General features: G+C 39.8%; 1 protein-coding gene across 1 annotated transcript in view; it reads right to left on the bottom strand.

Moving 5' to 3' along the window:
• Window positions 1–9948: 9948 nt before the first annotated feature.
• Window positions 9949–21179, bottom strand: part of ENOPH1 (enolase-phosphatase 1) — a 34724-nt gene continuing 23493 nt past the window's right edge. Inside the window, exons 5-6 of the mRNA XM_004430890.3 lie at window positions 18847–18970; window positions 9949–11060 (exon numbers count right to left, since the gene is read on the bottom strand). Coding sequence (XP_004430947.1) covers window positions 10921–11060; window positions 18847–18970 — 264 coding nt within the window. The 3' untranslated portion in view covers window positions 9949–10920. The remainder of the gene's footprint in view (window positions 11061–18846; window positions 18971–21179) is intronic.

Below are 21179 nucleotides of genomic sequence, written 5' to 3'. Positions count from 1 at the left end.
CCATGCTGAGGCCGCGTCCCACATACAGCAACTAGAAGGATGTGCAGCTATGACAGACAACTATGTACTGGGGCTTTGGGGAAAAATAAATAAATAAAATCTTAAAAAAAAAAAAAAAAAAGCTCCGACATATTCCTGGAATTATGGGTTCAATTGTGTCTCCCCAAAAAGATATGCTGAAGTCCTAATCCCCAGTACCTCAGAATGAGACCTTATTCGGAAATAGAATCATTGCAGATATAACTAAGATGAGGTCATGTTGGAGAAGGGTAGGCCCCTAATCCAGTATTACTGGTGTGCTTATAAGAAGACAGCCTTTTGTTTTTTTTTTTGCAGTGAAAGATTCCCCCTGAGCTAACATCTGTTGCCAATCTTCCTCCTTTTGTTTTTTTTTATTTCCCCAAAGCCCCAGTGCATGGTTGCTTATCCTAGTTGTAAGTCCTTCTAGTCTTCTAGTTCTTCTATGTGAGCCACCGCCACAGCACAGCAACTGACAGATGGGTGGTGTGGGTTCCGCGACTGGGAAACAAACCCGGGCCACCAAAACAGTAAGAGCACCGAACTTGAAACACTGAGCCATCAGGGCTGGCTCAGAAGACAGCCATTTGAAGACACAAATACACAGGGAGAATGCCATGTGAAGGTGGAGGTAGAGATTGGAGTAATGCCTCCACAAGCCAAGCAATGCTAAGGACTGTCAGCTGTCACCAGGATTGAAGCTAGGAAGCATGGAACAGATTCTCTTTCAGCGACTCCAGAAGGAATCAATTCTGCCAACACCTTGATTTCAGACTTCTGGCATTCAGAACTGTGAGAGAATAAATTTCTGTTGCTTTAAGCCACCCAATTTGTGGTACTTTGCAGCCCTAGGAAACTAATACAATAGGTAAATATATTTAAAAACTATAAATGTATTTGTTGTCTGTAACTCCTCTTTTTCTATCTGATTTAAAAGACAACTGCATAGGGGCCAGCCCCATGGCTTAGCAGTTGGGTGCATGTGCTCCGCTACTGGCGACCCGGGTTCAGATCCCGGCACGCACCAGCGCACCGCTTGTCCGGCTATGCTGAGGCCACGTCCCACATACAACAACTAGAAGGATGTGCAACTATGACATACAACTATCTACTGGGGCTTTGGGGAGAAAAAAAAAAGGAGGAGGATTGGCAATGGATGTTGGCTCAAGGCTGATCTTCCTCACAAAAAAAAAAAAAAAGACAACTGCATAAAGCAATAATTATAAATCTATTCTGATGGGCACATATGTATAAAGATGTAATTTGTGACAACAACATAAGTGGGGGGAGAATGGAGTTATTTGGAAGCAAAGTCTGTCTCCTATTAAAACTAAGGTAGTATTAATTAGAACTAGACTGTTTAAATTAAGATGTTAATTAAAATCCCTAGAGAAACCAGTAGGAAAATGACTCAGAATATATGGTAAAAGAAGCAACCAAAGAATTAAAATGATATACTAGAAATACCTATTTAACACAAAAGAAGGCAGTAATGGAAGACTGAGGAACGAAAAAAGTATAAGAAATATAGAAGTCAGTTTTGAAGTATATAATACAGTATTGTTGACTATATTCACTATGCTGTGCATTAGATCTCCAGAACTTATTCATCTTCTAGTTGCAAGTTAGTACCCAATAGCAAAATGATAGAAGTAAGTCCTTATCAGTAATTACATTTAATGTAATGGATTAAACTCTTCAGTTAAAAGGCAGAGACTGGCAGAATAGATTCCAAAAACATAATCCACTATACACTGTCTATACAAGACATATTTTAGGTTCAAAGACAAACAAAAGTTGAAAGTAAAAGGATGAAAACGATATGCCATGTAAATAGTAGCCAAAAGAGGGCTGGAGTGGCTATATTGATATCAGAGAAAATAGACTTTAAGACAAAAACTGTTACAAGAGACAAAGAAGGACACTCGCTATAATGTCAAAAGATGAATCCATCAAGAAGACATAACAATTATAAACACATATACATCTAAAACATGGCACCAAAATAAATGAAACAAAAACAGACAAAATTGAAGGAAGAAATAGTTCAACAATAGATGGAGAATTCAATACTCCACATTCAATAATGGATAAAATGGGGCCAGCCCAGTGGCATAGTAGTTAAATTCGCGCACTCCGCTTCGGCAGCCCAGGATTCGTGGGTTTGGATCCCGGGCACAGACCTACACACCACTTATCAAGCCATGCTGTTGTAGGCATCCTACATATAAAGTAGAGGAAGACGGGCACAGATGTTAGCCCAGGACCAATCTTCCTCAGCAAAAAAGAGGAGGATTGGTTAACAGATGTTAGCTCAGGGCTAATCTTCCTCACCAAAAAAAAAGAAAAAAAAATAATGGATAAAAGAACTAGAAGATCAACAAGGAAATAGAAGACAACACTATAAACCAACTGGACCTAGAAACATCTAGAGAACACTCCACCCAACAGCAGAAGACACATTCTTCTCCAGTGCACAAAGAACATTCTCCAGGATTTAGGCCACAAAACAACTCTCGATAAATTTTAAAAGATCAAAATCATACAAACTATGTTCTCTAAGTACAAGGGAATGAAATTAGAAATCAATAACAGAAGGAAATTTATAAAATTCACAAATATGTGGAAACTAAACAACACACTCTTAAACAACTAATGAGTTAAAAAAAATCACAAGGGGGCCGGCACCGTGGCTTAGCAGTTAAGTGGGCGCGCTCCACTGCTGGCGGCCCAGGTTCGGATCCGGGCACTCACCGAGGCACCGCTTCTCTGGCCATGCTGAGGCCGTGTCCCACATACAGCAACTAGAAGGATGTGCAGCTATGACATACAACTATCTACTGGGGCTTTGGGGGAAAAAATAAATAAATAAAATTATTAAAAAAAAAAATCACAAGGGAAATTAGAAGATACTTTGAGATGAATGAAAATAAAAACACAAGATACCAAAACTTATGGGATGCAGTGAAAGCAGTGCTCAGAGGGAAATTCAGAGCTATATAAATGACTACATTAAAAAAAAAAGATCTGAAAGCAATAATCTAACCTACCACCTTAAGGAACTAGAAAAAGAAGAGCAAACTAAACCCAACACAAGCAGAAGGACGGAAATAATGAAGATTAGAGTGGAGATAAATAAAATAGAGAATCAAAAAACCAAAAGTTGGTTCTTTGAAAAATCAACAAAATTGATAAACCTTCAGTTAGACCTCATACTCTCTCCTCACCTTAAACTCATCTTACTTTTGTTCCCACCACTTCAGTGAGACTGTGCTGGTCCAATCCCAGGGCCTCTGCTATTCTCAACTCACTTGAATTCTTACCAGCACTTGACACATTTGAGCTCCCTTCTTCATTTGGCTCTCAGGCCACTCTCCTGGTTTTTCTTCCTCGAGGCCCAATCCTTTCCCACCTCCTTTGCTGGCTTCTCTCCTTAGTTTTATCTCTAGTGTTGGAACCTAAGGGCTCTGTCTAGGCTCTCAATCAACAGTCTTATGGGACCATATTCCATGGCTTTTAATGGCATCTCTAGGCCAATGAACTCCCAAATCTATCTCCAGCCAGGCCAAGGCCCTGAATTTGATACTTAAATCCAGCTGCTTTTTGGTCATGTCTACACTGGCACTTCACACTCTAAACAGTATGTCAGCCGCACCAGTTCTTCCAGTGGCACCATGTCTCCGACGGCTCAAGCTAAAAATCTAGGAGTTACCCTTCCAAATCCAATCAATACATAAGTGCTGTTGTTGTCACCTCTAAAACATATTTTGAACCCGTCTACTTCTATATATTTCCACTACTGCCATCCTAAGCCAAGCCACAGCATCCTTTATTTTCATTACAATAGCCTTCTATCTTAGAGCTAACAGACTGGCTCTCTCAAGCACCATTTTATCTGCTAATTGGAGAAGTTGGAAATCTGGAAGAAATGGATAAATTCTTAGAATCATACAACCTTCCAAAACTGGATCAAGAAGAAGTAGAGAATTTGAATAGACCAATCACCAGTAAGGAGATCGAAACAGTAATCAAAAACCTCCCCAAAAATAAAAGTCCAGGACCAGATGGCTTCCCTGGTGAATTCTACCAAACATTCAAAGAAGAGTTAATACCTATCCTTCTCAAACTCTTCCAAACAATTGAGGAGGGGGGGAAGCTCCCTAACTCATTCTACGAGGCTGACATTACCCTGGTACCAAAACCAGACAAGGACAACACAAAAAAAGAAAATTACAGGCCAATATCACTGATGAACATCGATCGAAAATCCTCAACAAAATACTAGCAAATCGCATACAACAATACGTTAAAAGATTATACACCATGATCAAGTGGGATTTATTCCAGGGATGCAGGGATGGTTTAACATTCTGCAAATCAATCAACGTAATACACCACATTAATAAAATGAAGAATAAAAATCACATGATCATCTCAATAGATGCAGAGAAAGCATTTGACAAGATACAGCATCCATTTATGATAAAAACTCTGAATAAAATGGATATAGAAGGAAAGTACCTCAACATAATAAAGACCATATATGAGAAACCCACAGCTAATATCATCCTCAATGGTGAAAAACTGAAAGCTATCCCTCTAAGAACAGGAACCAGACAAGGATGCCCACTGTCACCACTCCTATTTAACATAGTATTGGAAGTCCTAGCCAGAGCAATCAGGCAAGAGAAAGAAATAAAAGGGATCCAAATTGGAAAGGAAGAAGTGAAACTGTCACTATTTGCAGATGACATGATTTTATATATAGAAAACCCTAAAGAATCCACCAGAAAACTTTTAGAAGTAATAAACGACTATGGTAAAGTTGCAGGATACAAAATCAACATACAAAAATCAGTTGCATTTCTGTACACTAACAACGAAGTAGCAGAAAGAGAAATTAAGAATACCATCCCATTTACAATTGCAACAAAAGAATAAAATACCTAGGAATAAACTTAACCAAAGAGGTGAAAGATCTGTACACCTAAAACTATAAAACATTGCTGAAAGAAATTGAAGAGGACACAAAGAAATGGAAAGATATTCGTGCTCTTGGATTGGAAGAATTAACATAGTTAAGATGTCCATACTTCCTAAAGCCATCTATAGATTCAATGCAATCCCTATCAAAGTTCCAACAACATTTTTCACAGAAATAGAACAAAGAATCCTAAAATTTATATGGAACAACAAAAGACCCGAATAGCTAAAGGAATCCTGAGAAAAAGAACAAAGCTGGAGGTATCACACTCCTGATTTCAAAATATACTACAAAGCTATAGTAACCAAAACAGCATGGTACTGGCACAAAAACAGACACACACAGATCAATGGAATAGAATCGAAAGCCCAGAAATAAACCCACACATCTATGCACAGCTAATCTTTGACAAAGGAGCCAAGAACATACAATGGGGGAAAAGAAAGTCTCTTCAACAAATGGTGTTGGGAAAACTGGATAGCCACATGCAAAAAAATGAAAGTAGACCCTTACCTTACACCATACACAAAAATTAACTCCAAATGGATTAAAGACTTGAATGTAAGACCTGAAACTGTGAAACTTCTAGAAGAAAACATAGGCAGTACGCTCTTCCACATCAGTCTTAGCAACATCTTTTCAAACACCACATCTGACCAGGCAAGAGAAACAATAGAAAAAATAAACAAATGGGACTACATCAAACTCAAAAGCTTCTGCACAGCAAAGGAAACCATCAACAAAACGAAAAGACAACCTAACAATTGGGAGAAGATATTTGCAAACCATACATCTGATAAGGGCTTAATCTCCAAAATATATAAAGAACTCATGCATCTCAACAACAAAAAACTACCAACCCAATTAAAAAATGGGCAAAAGACCTGAACAGACATTTCTCCAAAGAAGATATACAGATGGCCAACAGACACATGAAAAGATGTTCAAAATCACTAACTATCAGGGAAATGCAAATCAAAACTACAATGAGATATCATCTCACGCCTGTCAGAATGGCTATAATTAACAAGACAGGAAACAACATGTGTTGGAGAGAGGTTGTGGAGAGAAGGGAACTCTCATACACTGCTGGTGGGAGTGCAAACTGGTGCAGCCACTATGGAAAACAGTATGGAGATTCCTCAAAAAATCAACGATAGAACTACCATATGATCCAGCTATTCCACTGTTGGGTATTTATCCAAAAGAACTTGAAAACACCAATTTGCAAAGGTACATGCACCCCTGTGTTCATTGCAGCCTTATTCACGATAGCCAAGACTTGAAGCAACCTAAGTGCCCATCAAGGGACGAATGGATAAAGAAGCTGTGGTATATATACACAATGGAATACTACTCAGCCATAAGAAATGATGAAATCCAGCCATTTGTGACAACATGGATGGACATTGAGGGTATAATGCAAAGTGAAATAAGTCAGAGGGAGAAGGTCAAATACCGTATGATTTCCTTCATTAAGTAGTAGATAATAACAACAATAAACAAACACATAGGGACAGAGATTGGATTGGTGGTTACCAGAGGGGAAGGGGGAGGGAGGAGGTGAAAGGGATAATTCGGTACATGTGTGTGGTGATGGGTTGTAATTAGTATTTTTGTGGTGAACATGATGTAATCTATGCAGAAATAGAAGTACAATGATGTACACCTGAAATTTTTACAATGTTATAAACCAGTGTTACTGCAATAAACAAAAAAATTAAAAAAAATAAAAAATAAATAAATAAATAAATAAATAAATAAAAAAAAAAAAAAAAAAAAAAAACAAAAAAAAAAGAACACGTCCCAGATACCCTCACATGTCGAGTTCTGGGTTGGAATTAGGCACTGCCAATTAAATGCACTAGCACAAAGTTTGTAAAGAGAAGCAAGACAGAGGCAATCTTCCTCTTGGTATTGCTGTTGGTAAGCAAGGTCACAGAGTGCAAGTGTCTGGAGGAAGTTGTACTGGTTGGACTCCTTATTCCAGTGTCTGGCCAGCTTCATGGATGTGAGCAGCAGTGTCAATGGTGGCAGGCTTCCAGAACTCTAGATTACAACTACTGAGGGTGTTCTTCAACTCCATAGTCCAGAGGCAGTCCCGCTGACTCCTCCTCCTCCAGTCTTTCCCACTGATTTCTTCATGGAATGCTCTTCCTTCTAGTTTCTTACATATCTAGTCTTTCATGTTGTTCAGATTAGATGTCACCTTCTGAGAATCCCCCTGTAAAAAGCCACTCTGTCCTATTTTCTCCACATAGCACTTCCTGGTATCTAATTTGTTGTTGTTGTTGTTCATTATTTATTGACTGCCTTCTCCAAAAATGTACCATGAGAGTAGGGAGGGACTTTGTCTCCTTACAGCAGATCCAGGGCACACTGTAGATGCTTAATAAAGATTTGAATGAATAACTTGGGTTAAATCTGCAAGGAGAGTGAATTTTACTTCTGTTAGATAGAGTTATTCCAATGTGTTAGCAAAAACTGCAAACTATTCTCAAATATTAGGTTGAAGATAATAGCATTTTGCCATCTGGGCATGGGTAGTAGGAATAACAAATTGTTTTCATTTACATATTTCATCACGTGTTACATTCAACTTTGTACTCTGATGGGAATTTTAAAAATCGGAAAACAAGTCCTTTTTAACAATGCAGCTGGAAAAACTAGCTATCCAAAAATCATTGACTTTTTTTTTTAATGTGACTTAGAGGACAAGGGGGGAAGAAGAATATTAGTGGGTTTCATTCAGAATTACTGTCATTTTTTCCAAACGACTCTGACTCTTGCAATATCATGCTACCGGCTTTTAGGGATAAATGAACTATACTCATTTTTCTCTCTTAATGCTACCTCTTAGCTCCATCTGCTGTTATCTCGTGACCACACACTTGATAAGGTCTCTGGAGAAACAGCACCATCTGCTGGGCAAAGGCTGCTGTGCACCTGTCTTGGTAATAGCCCAGTGGCTTTTAACCTTTCCCTGTGCAATTCTAAACTGGACATCAGTTAGGCTTAGGAACTAAGGCCAGCCTTCCAGAAGGCCAAGCAGGAAGCCCTGCTACTCCAGAATTGCTGATAAGATTAGAGAACCCCCTTTGTCTGAGGCTTCTCCCTCAAACTTGAGTTTTGACCCAAGATTAGAAATCAGTGCCACTGTGGGAAAGAGCACAAGTGAGATAGACCTGGATTAACAAACAGGAATTAAAAGGGCCACAACTCTAAGAGGCCTCTGTCCCCTGTATTCTCTGCAAACAAGATGCTGAGAAAATTTAGTGCCTCTGTTCTCTTTCTGGAAATTCCAGAGGTAGGATTTTTTTCTCGTGACCTTACTAAAGACCACGAATTTATCTGGCTCACTACTCACTTTCTAGGCATTTTTCCTCCCTCATGACCAGTCTACTTTATATCTCAAGTTCTTCCTAAGATCCTTTTCTATCACATCAATTGTGAATGGGTTTCTTAGGATCTAAGAAATATTCAACTTACCTTCTTTTTCCCTTCCTTGTACACTCCACTTTGACAAAATGAATCTGACACTGCAACTTTCTCTTAATTTTTGAATCTATTTCCATCCTCAACTACTCAATATAAACTCATTTTTCTGGTACTGTTTTTGCCAAATTCATATGCTGAAATCTAACCCCCAAGGTGATGTATTTGGAGGTGGGGCCTTTGGGAGGCCTTTGGCACAGCCCTCATGAATGGGATTATTGCCCTTATTATAAAAGAGGCCCAAGAAAGCCCCTTCACCCCTCGCACCATGTGAGGTTACAGAGAGAAAACTGCGGTCTATGAGGAAAGAGGCCCTCACTAGACAATGAATTTGCCAGCACCTTGATGTTGGACTTCCCAACCTCCGGAACTGTGACAAATAAAGTTTTGTTATTTATAAGCCACCCAGTCTCTTGGTATTTTGTTACAGCAGCCTGAACAGACTGAGACACTTCTCCACCTCCAGTCTCTGCTGACTAGATGCTGAGCACCCTGTTTTCCCTCAATTCTTTCTAAACTAGACCCTAGTGCATAATTTTCTTATTTCTTCCTTACTTTTCCAATTATTCCTTTACTATCATTAAGAGACACTTTTTTCTGTCGTCTTCTCATGAGCTTTTTCAGAAATTGTATGAAGTTCAGCCTTTTATTACCATTTGTGGCTTATAGTACTATCACTTACAAATTACTCCCATTTCTAAGATTCACTTAAATTCATTTCCCTTTTACTACTCTTCTCTGTTTTCACAGTCCTTAGATTTCTTAATTAGCTACCAGAAGATAAAAATTATCAACACAAAATCTTTTATATTCCTTGTTCTCTCATATTTGCAAGGCTACTTCCTTTTCCTTATTCAAAACATTTCCAAAATTATTCCTCCAGGATTTATTGCAGTTTTTCTTGATTAATTAGGAGAATGATTGCCTCCTTCAATAAATATCCTATCTTATAAACCTCAAATATAAGATTCTCACAAATCTAAGAAATCATATTTATATCCTAAATGCTTATCATCCAAATGAAATAATAACCAATGAGGTTAGCCATATAGGTATACATAACTCAAAAAATAGTCAATCATTTTCTAGTGGTATTCCATTAAAACACACATACCCTAGCAGGTGGCCCAGTGGCGCAAGTGGTTAAGTGCGCACACTCCGCTTCGGCAGCCGGGGATTCACAGGTTCGGATCCCAGGTGCGCACTGACGCACAGCTTGTCACACCATGCTGTGGCAGCGTCCCATATAAAGTAGAGGAAGATGGGCACAGCTGTTCGCTCGGGGCCAATCTTCCTCACACACACACACAAAAAAACCACACACACCCCCATACCCCCTCACACAATTAAGGCAAAACCTAAAATAAAATACTTATTTTTCCATCTCTCTTCAGTTTCTCTTTTGCTTATGGCAGTATGTGGTATAGTTCAGGGACCTACATAAAACTGAGTGAAGAAGAAAATGTTTTTATTAATCACAACATGAAATTGACATGACATCCCATTAGAATGCACCAGGATAAATAATGCTGTTATAAAATTTACATTTCTCACATCTATTTCAGAGGAAAATATTACACATTAGGGCTCTTCTAAGTCTTATGGACTGATTTCAGTAAACCTTTCTTTAATAGTAAATAGCAATTAACATACACTCTCAAACTGTGCTAAGTAGTTAGAAAGGCAACTATAGAATCTATAATGATAACAACTGGCAAAATTAAGACTGTTTTGTTAAACATTAAGAACCACATTTCTATTTTAGCTGTTGCATCTGTGCACCATTTTCACTGGTAAGGCAACTGCTCGCTGTGGGTGCCACAATGATTAGCAAGTTTCTTAAGTGACACAATTAATCAAGACTCAAAGGAACACCCTTTCCCAATTTTGCTCTCTTTTGGAGCAGAAACAAACAGCTCTGTCCTTTGTATATAGAGAGGCTAATATTTTGAAATTCAGCTGTTGTAATCTTCTAACTCATAATTTAAAAGGGAGATGAATTATTATTAGGAAAAGTCTTTAAAATACTTCCATTTTTTAAAATAACAAGGCTTCTGAATAACTTCTTAAACCTACCTCTCCATTTTGGTACACGACTTGATAAACATCACACATTTGATATCTATTGTAGTAATTTCTTCTATCAAGTACATTTTGCCCTCAATACGGGTCTGAGTTGTGGTTTCAAACAATTTCTACATATAAAGCATCTTTAAATAAGTTTCCTTTTCACTGAACTGAGATTTTTTTTTCACTTATGTGCCCGTAAAAGGTAGTTTGAAGATACACATATATATGCTTGCATACATATATGTGTGTATATCTATGCATTTTTTTAAGTAAGTTACTTTTACCATTAGAATAAAACTAGACTACAGGGACAACTCTGTGAAGACAGTTTGGTCTTTCTTTGAAGTCCTCCTCTAGGCTGAGGAAGGAAGGTACAGTTCACTGAAGGATGTGATGAGGCTGTAGTAAGTCTTCTCATCATCTGTTAACCCTGCGTTGCCAGGCCTCACTACCACAGCTACATGCACGTCCGCTTCCTCAGCAGCACTGGCCTCTGTGAAAATCAAAATATGTGTGTCAGAAATGTCAAAATATGATGTCTGAGATTTGCTTCAAAGTAATCAGGGGGATGTAGAAACAAGTTTGGCCCTGATTTGATAACTGCTGAAGCTAGAAGATCGGCACACGGGAGTTTGATTATATCATTCTTTCTTTCACATAATTTTTAACTTAAAAATAAAAAATTTAAAAAATACATAACTGCACCTGACAGACTAGAATGGCAGTGTGTCCTAGACTTTTGAGCTTTTATTAGGTACTTATGAGTGCAGAAAGAGCCACGTTCTTCCACAACTTCCCTTCATTCCCTCCTACCAGTCCTACAGAGAACTGAGCTGTTTCCCAAAGGGCAGGCTGTCAGTAATAATACCAATTAAGCAGATATGAGACAAATGGAATTCTATGATCTAATCAGGCCAAAATACCTGCCCCCACAACTGGAGCTCAAATGTGTCACACCTGCTGGCTAGGCTACCCATCTTTTTTGCCCGGCAAATTCCTACGCTTTAAATTTCAGCTCAAATATCTTATCTTCCAGAACCACTACCATCTGTACTGGAGCAACCCATGTGCTCCTTTAACACCCTATATTTAGCTCTATCACGACAATATGAATTGGCACATTATTACCTGTTGTCTCTCTCCTCATTAGACCGAGTGCCTTAAGATCAGGGACTGCATGGTGGGTAGAAGTAAAAATAGGACTAGTAAAATGAAACTATTTTGCAAGGGATTATTTGCAAAGGGGTATCTCTAATATGCCCTGGGTTACATTCCTCTCTCCATTTTGTTTCCATTTGAAAGACCACGGCTAATACCTTATTTTAACTTAGCACCTACTATGTGCCAGGTAATAGTCTAGGAACAGAGACATGTGGACAAAACAAAGCTCTTGCCTTCATGGAGCTCCCATTCTTACCTAAATCTTTACAACAACCCTGATGTTGTATTACTATCCCCATTCTACAGATATGGAAACTAAGAGCTAGCAAGTGGTTTGAAGCTACCTAAAGTTTGATTATTGTCAATCTGACTCTAAAGTCTGTGCTCTGCAACAAGGGTCAGCAAACTACGTCAACGATGGCCTGCCACCTGCTTTTGTAAATAAAGTTTTACAGGAACACAGTCATGACCATTCATTTGTGCATTATCTATACAGCTGCTTTTCCACTACCAGGACAGAGCTGAATAGTTGTGACAGAGACTGTAGTGCCTGCAAAGCCAAAACTATTTATTTTCTGACCCTTTACAGAACAAGTTTGCCAACTCCTGCTCTACAGCGCTACTATTCCAAATGTGGTCTGTGGACCAGCAGTGTGGGAATCACACTACGTCGTTGTTAAAAGTGCAGAATCTCAGGTCCCCAGTGTGAAACTACTGAATTAGTATCCGCAATTTAACAAATGACTCTTCTGCACAGAGGGTTAGTTTTGATTAGAAGTTTCAAGGAAAGAAAACCGGCAAGACGAGGCACTCCAGGCAGACATAAAATACATATGTAAATACTGGAAGAAAGGAGCAAGTCAGTGTGGGAGACAGGACACAAGTCAGAGAGATGGGGCACACTTGGACAGAGAGAACAAAACTAGTGAAGAATCTGAAACACATTCTATGGAATTTAGATGTGGTGTAATAAAAAACCTCAGTAGTTTCTCAACCTTTGGAAACAGTCGTAGCATCTGAATGGATTAATTAAAGGGCAGCAGTACGCAGAGAGATAAGAAGTTCCCAGAGAGAGCAAATGTCTCTTTACCTACCTACCTCCTCAAATGTCTATCTTCTGCTCTTCCCGTAAAAGGGCTGTCATCTTCCCAGAGCAAACAAAGTGCTAACCAATCCCCTCTTTGTGTAGAAATCCCCCGCTCAGGCCAACTCCCCAGATGCCACTCCACTCACCCCCAGTTCCCAGCCCAACTGCCACAAGCAAAGCTTTCCTCTTGACTAGCCCAGGATCTCCACCAAGTTGAGCCATCATGAGCCAGGTGGGACTCGACACTAGCCAGTGGCTGCTCTGCATTTAGCCTCTTACCTAGATCACCACGGGGCAAGTGTTGTCCCTAAGCATCTCTTTGCTCTTTGGTATAATATTGAGACAATTAACTAACACTTGTTGACTTAAAACCCTGGACCTCTTTCCTTTCCTCCAGGGGGAAAAAGGCTTTCAGTCCTCTCTTTCATATGTGGGTATTATCTGGGATATCAACTTAGTGTTCCATTCTGCCTTGGCAATGGAAGTCTGGGCACGTGGTACCAAAACACAGGATCAGAGATAAAAGAAAAGAGCAAGGCAAGCAGCCAGCTGCCTGGCCCCATCCCAGCTACAGATGAGCTCAGGTCTTGCCCTATTGTCTACTCAGGCATGGGGCTGGCAGAAGACGAGGGGCAGGAATAAAACCTCCTTGTGGAGGACTCGAAGAGCCAATTTCGTTTTAAGGCCAGCTTGGGGATTTATCTCTATTTTCTAAAATTAAGTATAGTTTCTGGTATGCAGCATAAGGAAATGACTTAAGTGAAAAGAGAAAGACCTGAAATTATAGATGCACTATGATGGCAACTAGAAAAAAAATGTGGCAAAAGACAAGAATAGGAAGAAAAAGGGCCGGCCCTGTGGCTTGGTGGTTAAGTGCGCGCGCTGCAATGCTGGCGGCCCAGGTTCGGATCCCGGGTGCGCATCGAGGCACCACTTCTCCGTCCATCCTGAGGCCGAGTCCCACATGCCGCAACTAGAAGGATGTGCAGCTATGACATACAACTATCTGCTGGGGCTTTGGGGGGAAAAATAAAATAAATAAAATCTTTAAAAAAAAAAAAAAAAAAAAGAATAGGAAGAAACTGTAAGTGGTCTTAGGGTATGGGTTATAATGTAACCAAAAAGCGGGGGATGGGGTGAGGGTCTGGGGATCACAATACATTCAATCTCAGAATGCTCAGGGCAGGCTGACGTTGTGGGGAGCTCCAGCCACAAAGCAGATCTCTAATTCTCAGCCTGCAGAAACTTACCATCCACAGTGCTAGGGAAATTAAATAGAGGGCCAACCACAGATTTTCATCTCCAACGGCCCCTTTTAATGATTAGATGGAAAAACAAAGAATGATGCAAGAAAATCAATTCACAGGGCTTTTGACAAGATCCAACATCCATTTATGATAAAAACTCTCAACAAAATGGATATAGAAGGAAAGTATCTTAACATAATAAAGGCCATATATGACAAACCCACAGCAAACATCATAGTCAATGGGGAAAAACTGAAAGCGATCCCTCTGAAAACAGGGACAAGACAAGGGTGCCCACTCTTGCCACTCTTATTCAACATAGTACTGGAGGCTCTGGCCAGAGCAATTAGGCAAGAAAAAAGAATAAAAGGAATCCAAATAGGCAATGAAGAAGTGAAACTCTCGCTGTTTGCAGATGACATGATCTTATATATAGAAAACCCTAAAGAATCCACTGGAAAACTATTAGAAATAATCAACAACTACAGCCAATTGGCAGGGTACAAAATCAACTTACAGAAATCAGTTGCATTTCTACATACCAACAACGAACTAACAGAAAAAGAACTCAAGAAGACAATCCTATTTACAATTGCAACAAAAAGAATAAAATATCTAGGAGTAAATTCAACCAAGGAAGCAAAAGACCTATACAATGAAAACTATAAGACATTATTGAGTGAAATCAATGACGACATAAAGAAATGGAAAAATATTCCATGCACTTGGATTGGAAGAATAAACATAGTTAAAATGTCCATACTACCTAAAGCAATCTACAGATTCAATGCAATCCCAATCAGAATCCCAAGGACATTCTTCACAGAAATAGAACAAAGAATACTAACATTCATATGGGGCAACAAAAGACCCCATACAGCTAAAGCAATCCTGAAAAAGAAGAACAAGGCTGGAGGCATCACAATCCCTGACTTCAAAACATACTACAAAGCCATAGTAATCAAAACAGCATGTTTACTGGTACAAAAACAGACACACAGCTCAATGGAACCGAACTGAAAGTCCAGAAATAAAACCTCATATCTATGGGCAGCTAATCTTTGACAAAGGAGCTAAGGACATACAGTGGAGAAAGGAAAGTCTCTTCAATAAATGGTGCTGGGAAAACTGGACAGCCACTTGCAAAAGAATGAAAGTAGACCACCTTCTTTCACCATACACAAAAATTAACTCAAAATGGATCAAAGACCTGAAGGTGAGACCTGAAACTATAAAACTCCTGGAGGAAAATATAGGTAGTACACTACTCGCCATCAGCCATAAAGGGATCTTCTTGAATTTCATGTCTACTCAGACAAGGGAAACAAAAGAAAAAATAAACAAGTGGGACTTCATCAGATTAAAAAGTTTCTACAGGGCCGGCCCGTGGCCTAGCGGTTAAGTGCTTGCGCTCCAATGCTGGCAGCCTGGGTTCGGATCCTGGGCGTGCATTGACGGGCTGCTTCTCTAGCCATGCTGAGGCCGCGTCCCACATATAGCAACTAGAAAGACTAGAAAGACGTGCAGCTATGACATACAACTATCTACTGGGGCTTTGGGGGGAAAATAAATAAATAAAAAAAAAATTAAAAAAAAAAAAAAAAAAAGCTTCTACCAGGATCAAAATGAATGGAACCCACCAGCTGGGAAAAAATATTTGCAAACCGTATATCTGACAAGGAATTAATCTCCATAATGTACAAAGAACTCACACAACTGAATAACAAAAAAACAAACAACCCAATCAAAAAATGGGCAGAGGAAATGAACAGACACTTCTCCAAAGAAGATATACAGATGGCCAATAGGCACATGAAAAGATGCTCAACATCACTAATCATCAGGGAAATGCAAATCAAAACCCCACGAAGACATCACCTTACACCCGTTAGAATGGCTATAATCACCAAGACAAAAAGCAACAAATGCTGGAGAGGCTGTGGAGAAATGGGAATCCTAATCCACTGCTGGTGGGAATGCAAACTGGCACAGCCTCTACGGAAAACAGTATGGAGATTTCTCAAAAAATTAAAAATAGAAATACCTTATGATCCAGCTATCCCACTCCTGCATATCTACCCAACAAACCTGAAATCAACAATCCAAAGAGGCTTATGCACCCCTATGTTCATCACAGCGTTATTCACTATAGCCAAGACATGGAAGCAACCCAAGTGTCCCTCGACTGATGATTGGATAAAGAAGATGTGGTATATATATACACCATGGAATACTACTCAGCCATAAAGAAAGACAAAATTGTCCCGTTTGCAACAACATGGATGGACCTGGAGGGTATTATGTTAAGTGAAATAAGCCAGAAAGAGAAAGACATACAAGGCATGATTTCACTCATATGTGGAAGATAAACCAACACATGCACAGATAGAACTGTTTGGTGGTTACCAGGGGCAAGGGGGGTGAGGGGTGGGCACAAGGGGTGGAGGGATGCACTTATATGGTGACTAATAAACAATAATGTACAACAAAAATTTCACAATAAAAAACAAAAAAAGAAAAAAAAAAGAAAATCAATTCACACATTAAACCAGTTAAACTTAGCAGAGCAAGGCCTATCTCCTTTCCATAAGGAGCAAAACGAAGTAAAAGGTCTTCAAATTATCATTCCTCACAGAAACTGCTGGCACACCCATAACCTATGAAGTCAGTAAAGCAACCTCCCCACCCCACCACTCTAAGCCCCCAAAAGTCATTTAAGGAAGAGGGTATATCGCAGCTGTGAATCAGAAAAAGGTCTCTATATGGAAATATGACAGGAAATATTTACAGTTTTAAGTAGAGGCCAGGCAAAATGGTTGTTGTCAAGGCTAATGCTCGTTGACGGTACATTTATGTGGCCTGGCTACCTACTTACATAATGAACCCTCAAACGGTGTGTCTGTGCGTCTGTCTGCCTCTCTTCTTCAGTGCAGTGAGACACGTAAAAGTAAAGCTTTCCAGGATGTAGAAAAATGAGACAATAGTTTGTAAAAACTCTTAAGACTCTGAAGCTGACCCAAGCCAGGACATGCAGGACAGAGGCCAATCCCCACTAAATCTGCTGAGTTTCCGAAACTCAAGATAACAAATGGCTGCATTTTGGTACCATCTACCTAGACCAAAAATTGCAATCTAGATCCACCAAGGCCTGAAATTTAACAAAGATGTGAACAATTACTGCGTGTCTACTGTACGATGGGTAAAATGAAGCCTGTTCTACTTCTCTTTCTCTGGAAAACGTTATTATAACTTCTTGAAGGCATTAGATGATCTGTGCTGGTTAAGAATTTTTTTTAAACCACTTAGCAAATTGTACTTGCTTATATATGTATAACTCTTGCCTAACACAACAGACCAAAAGCTCAAGGGGCAGCAGCAGAGAAAGAATTTAGCTCACACACCATCTCGGATAAGATGCCTTTGTCAGCAGCCTGGATTTGCCTTTGGGCTCTATCTCTGAAAGTCCTTCTGAATGAGGGTAGCTCTAGTTCTGTGACAACCGACATAAGGTCTGGAGAGAGAAATATTGCCCAGGGGCCCAGGAGCCAAGTGGAGGCCACTAGGCAAGAGAGCACTCCCCTGCACCCGCCTCCTTTCCCTAACGCCCTTCCCCAGCCTGCCTGCACAGAGACAGCGGGTCAGAACAGCCGCATAGTACACAAAGCACTGTTGTGGGGGTAAAAGGAAACTTATGATCCAAGGTGAGTGGAAGAAACACAAATATGCGGAACTGCCCTCAAATACAAGTGCAATTATAACACACCCAAAGTAGACTTCCTGGGAGATGCACAAACTCTAAGGAGGACAACCACGCCATCAAAAGCCGGATCCGGGGGGAGTCTGGGAAAGCCTCGCCAACCAGGGGCTTTCAGGTAAGAACCACAGAGACCACCTTCCCCCAGCACCCTCTACCTCCTTGCCTGCTGCTCCTTGCTTCCTCATCCCCTACCCTTTCCTTCTGTAACTCTCTAGAGCACTCACATTCTTACACAGACGCTGGACTGCGAGTTTTACACTTGGTCAAAACTACTCTTGAAATCACTTAAATTGCCAAGAGTATAGCATACACTGTTTTATGCATTCAATCCTTAAACAATAATGCATATGTGAATGTATCGTATATAAGAAAGAGGGCCATGCTGGGTAAAAAAGATGTCTATCTTTATAAACAGGTGAATCATGCACAGTAAGGCCTAAGGTTCACATGATGGTGGGGGCCTGGGGGACTGAGACCCTCTGAGGGAAGGCAGAGATGAGGCTCCTACTCACCACAGGCAGTGCTCATCAATGGAAATGACAATGAGGCAAAATCACTCCAGCTACAGAGTCCTCTTTCTCTCTTTTTTCTGAGGGTGTATAGCTGATCTTACAGCTGTTAAATACATTTGATGCAGGTCGTCTGTGACTTTTTTGTCCTTAACTAGCCGCTCACCTACCCTCATACTCTTGCCTGCATGCTCCTTCCCACCCTTAAGTCTTCCTTCGTTATTTTCCTGTTTCGCGTGCGCGCGCGCATGCGCGTGCAGAGGGATGGATGGGGAACCATGGATAAGGAGTTGAAATGAGAAGAATTAGTCTTTCCAATGCTACGTCCTCACACACAACCCCCAAGGGAGGGTAAATGGAGAGGGAGGCCAGTCGGTTGGTTCACTCTTTCTTTTTATAAAACTGTTTCATTTTTCAAGGGTCCACACATAAAACTTTCTTTAAAGAGGCAATGTGTTTGCGGTCCCAGGCTCAGCTCCTATCCTAGAGTATACAATATAAGAAGTCAGATTACTCACCTAGAGTAACGTCTGTCAGAAACAAGATGTTGTTGGTTGAGCACCCAATGCTGTTTGCAATCTTGCGATAACTCTCACTCTCCACTTTGTGTCCAATCTTGGTATCAAAGTGACCATCAAAAAGCTGAACACAGAGAAGGAAGGGGAAAGACTGATGCTCCAGATACACTTGCCACCCAGACCCCTTTGTCTCTCAATCCTATCTCTGAAATACCTGACAATCATGGTGACTTCATCCACTCAATAAACATTTACTGAAAGTCTTCTTAATAGAGAACTTTATGGAGGGTATAAAAAGTAAATATAAAGTAAGATTTTATAGACATAAACATTTGGAAGAACAAAACTAAAATCTATCAATTCAATGTATATAAGATCATTTTATAATGTACTTGGTTTTCTTAGATGAGCACTAATTTTATATCCAAAATCTTTTAAAATATACATGCCCTACCTTCTATCCTTAAAATACTATTTGCACTCAAACTATCTATTGGACTGAGTTTCACTCCTGATGAAATATGAACATTGACCTTTTGATCCCAGAATGAACAGATTTCTCTAACCTGCCTCATTAATAAGCTGTGACTTTACTTTCAAGAAACTTTCATTTTCTAATTAAAACATTTTGAAATTCTACCCAACAGCTAATACATACCTTTGCTGTCTTAGAAATAATTGGGGTCAAATTATGACTTGCTAATTTAACTGACAGTAATTAAAATAAGTCCACATTTAGGATCAGCTATTATGTGATCTTCTGAATGTTTTCAGAACTTTTCACAAACTAAAAACAAGCCTAACGACCATTCAGAGATAAATTAAGGTACTATTAATATTATGATTTTTCTAACTTTTAAAAAGTTAAGATTGGTTTTGCATATTTTCTCAAGTCGGCCTCACTTAGTAACTAGAGAATAAAGTTTTACTATTGAACGCAGTAGGTAATTATTGTGTCCTGTCTACCATCACCTTATTGTCCGTTTCATCAGAGAGAGCAAAAAAGGAGTTTACATCTGTATTCAGAGAAGAGTTACCAATAATTAAACGGTTTTACTACTGAATTAATATTTGATTTAAAACTAAGATAAAAAAACACTAAGATGAAAAGCAGGAAAGTATTGAAATGAGAATATAACAATCTCCAAAGCCAAAGTGTTCTCTGCGCATGGTAGAGGCTCAATAAATATTTACTTAAAAAAAATAGTTGGCTGAGTGACCTACTCTATATCTCTAAGTTCAGCCTTATTTGGTCAGCATTTCTTTTTAAAATCCTAAATGTATTCCCTTTTTCCAGTGACCATCCTGTCCTGCAGGAGGTGTAGGGATGGTGGGACAGAAGGCTAGCAGGAGTTTTCTCCTGTACAAGAAATGTAATAGGTGGCCTTAACTTATCACTGTTTAATAACATGCCCAGTTCTCTTACATAAGCTGTTTTTGCTGAAGTAAAATCTGTCTCTCTCCAAAGTGCCAAAACAAATGAATCCACCTTGTACTCTGCTGCATTGAAGAAGTTTGTGTGTTATTTTTTTGAATAGTGGCATGTGCCACTATTTTACATCTCACCTGCTACTTTAAACAAAAAGAAGCATGCCATTAGTATCCTTTGGGTTGATATTTTCTAATATTGGCAAGATAGCTGATTTATAAGCTAGCCAATGTCTTATTTAGCTGTATTTATGCACAGACACACACACACACACACACAGTTGGTCCTAGTACTAGTGACATCAGAATCACTTATGGTGGATGTTTAAAAACACAGATTCCTACCCCCACCCCAGACCTGCTGACTCAGATTTGCTAGGAAGCAGGGCCCAGGGATCTACATTTTTTAACAAACTCCCCAGGTGATCTTTTTTTTTTTGTGAGGAAGATCAACCCTGAGCTAACATCCATGCTAATCCTCCTCTTTTTGCTGAGGAAGACCGGCTCTGAGCTAACATCTAATGCCAATCCTCCTCCTTGTTTTTTTTGCCCCCAAAGCCCCAGTAGATAGCTGTATGTCATAGTTGCACATCCTTCTAGTTGCTTTATGTGGGACGCGGCCTCAGCACTGCCGGAGAAGCGGTGCGTAGGTGCGCGCCCGGGATCTGAACACGGGCCGCCAGTAGCGGAGCGCACGCACTTAACTGCTAAGCCATGGGGCTGGCCTGCCCCCAGGTGATCTTTATGCCAAGAAAGTTTAAGAATCTTTGATGCAAAGACTGGTACCACAGAAACATTTCACCCTTCCCTATAATGTATTCCCCAGTTTTTCCACTTCTCTTTATAACTTGCTTGGCATATACAAATGCAAGTATCTGAATGTTGATTTAGCTTACAACTGTAGC

The sequence above is a fragment of the Ceratotherium simum genome, chromosome 8 (genome assembly GCF_057802395.1).
Source record: "Ceratotherium simum simum isolate JZ-2026a chromosome 8, ASM5780239v1, whole genome shotgun sequence".
Classification (NCBI taxonomy): domain Eukaryota; kingdom Metazoa; phylum Chordata; class Mammalia; order Perissodactyla; family Rhinocerotidae; genus Ceratotherium; species Ceratotherium simum.
This window is presented reverse-complemented; position numbering and strand designations above follow the sequence as displayed.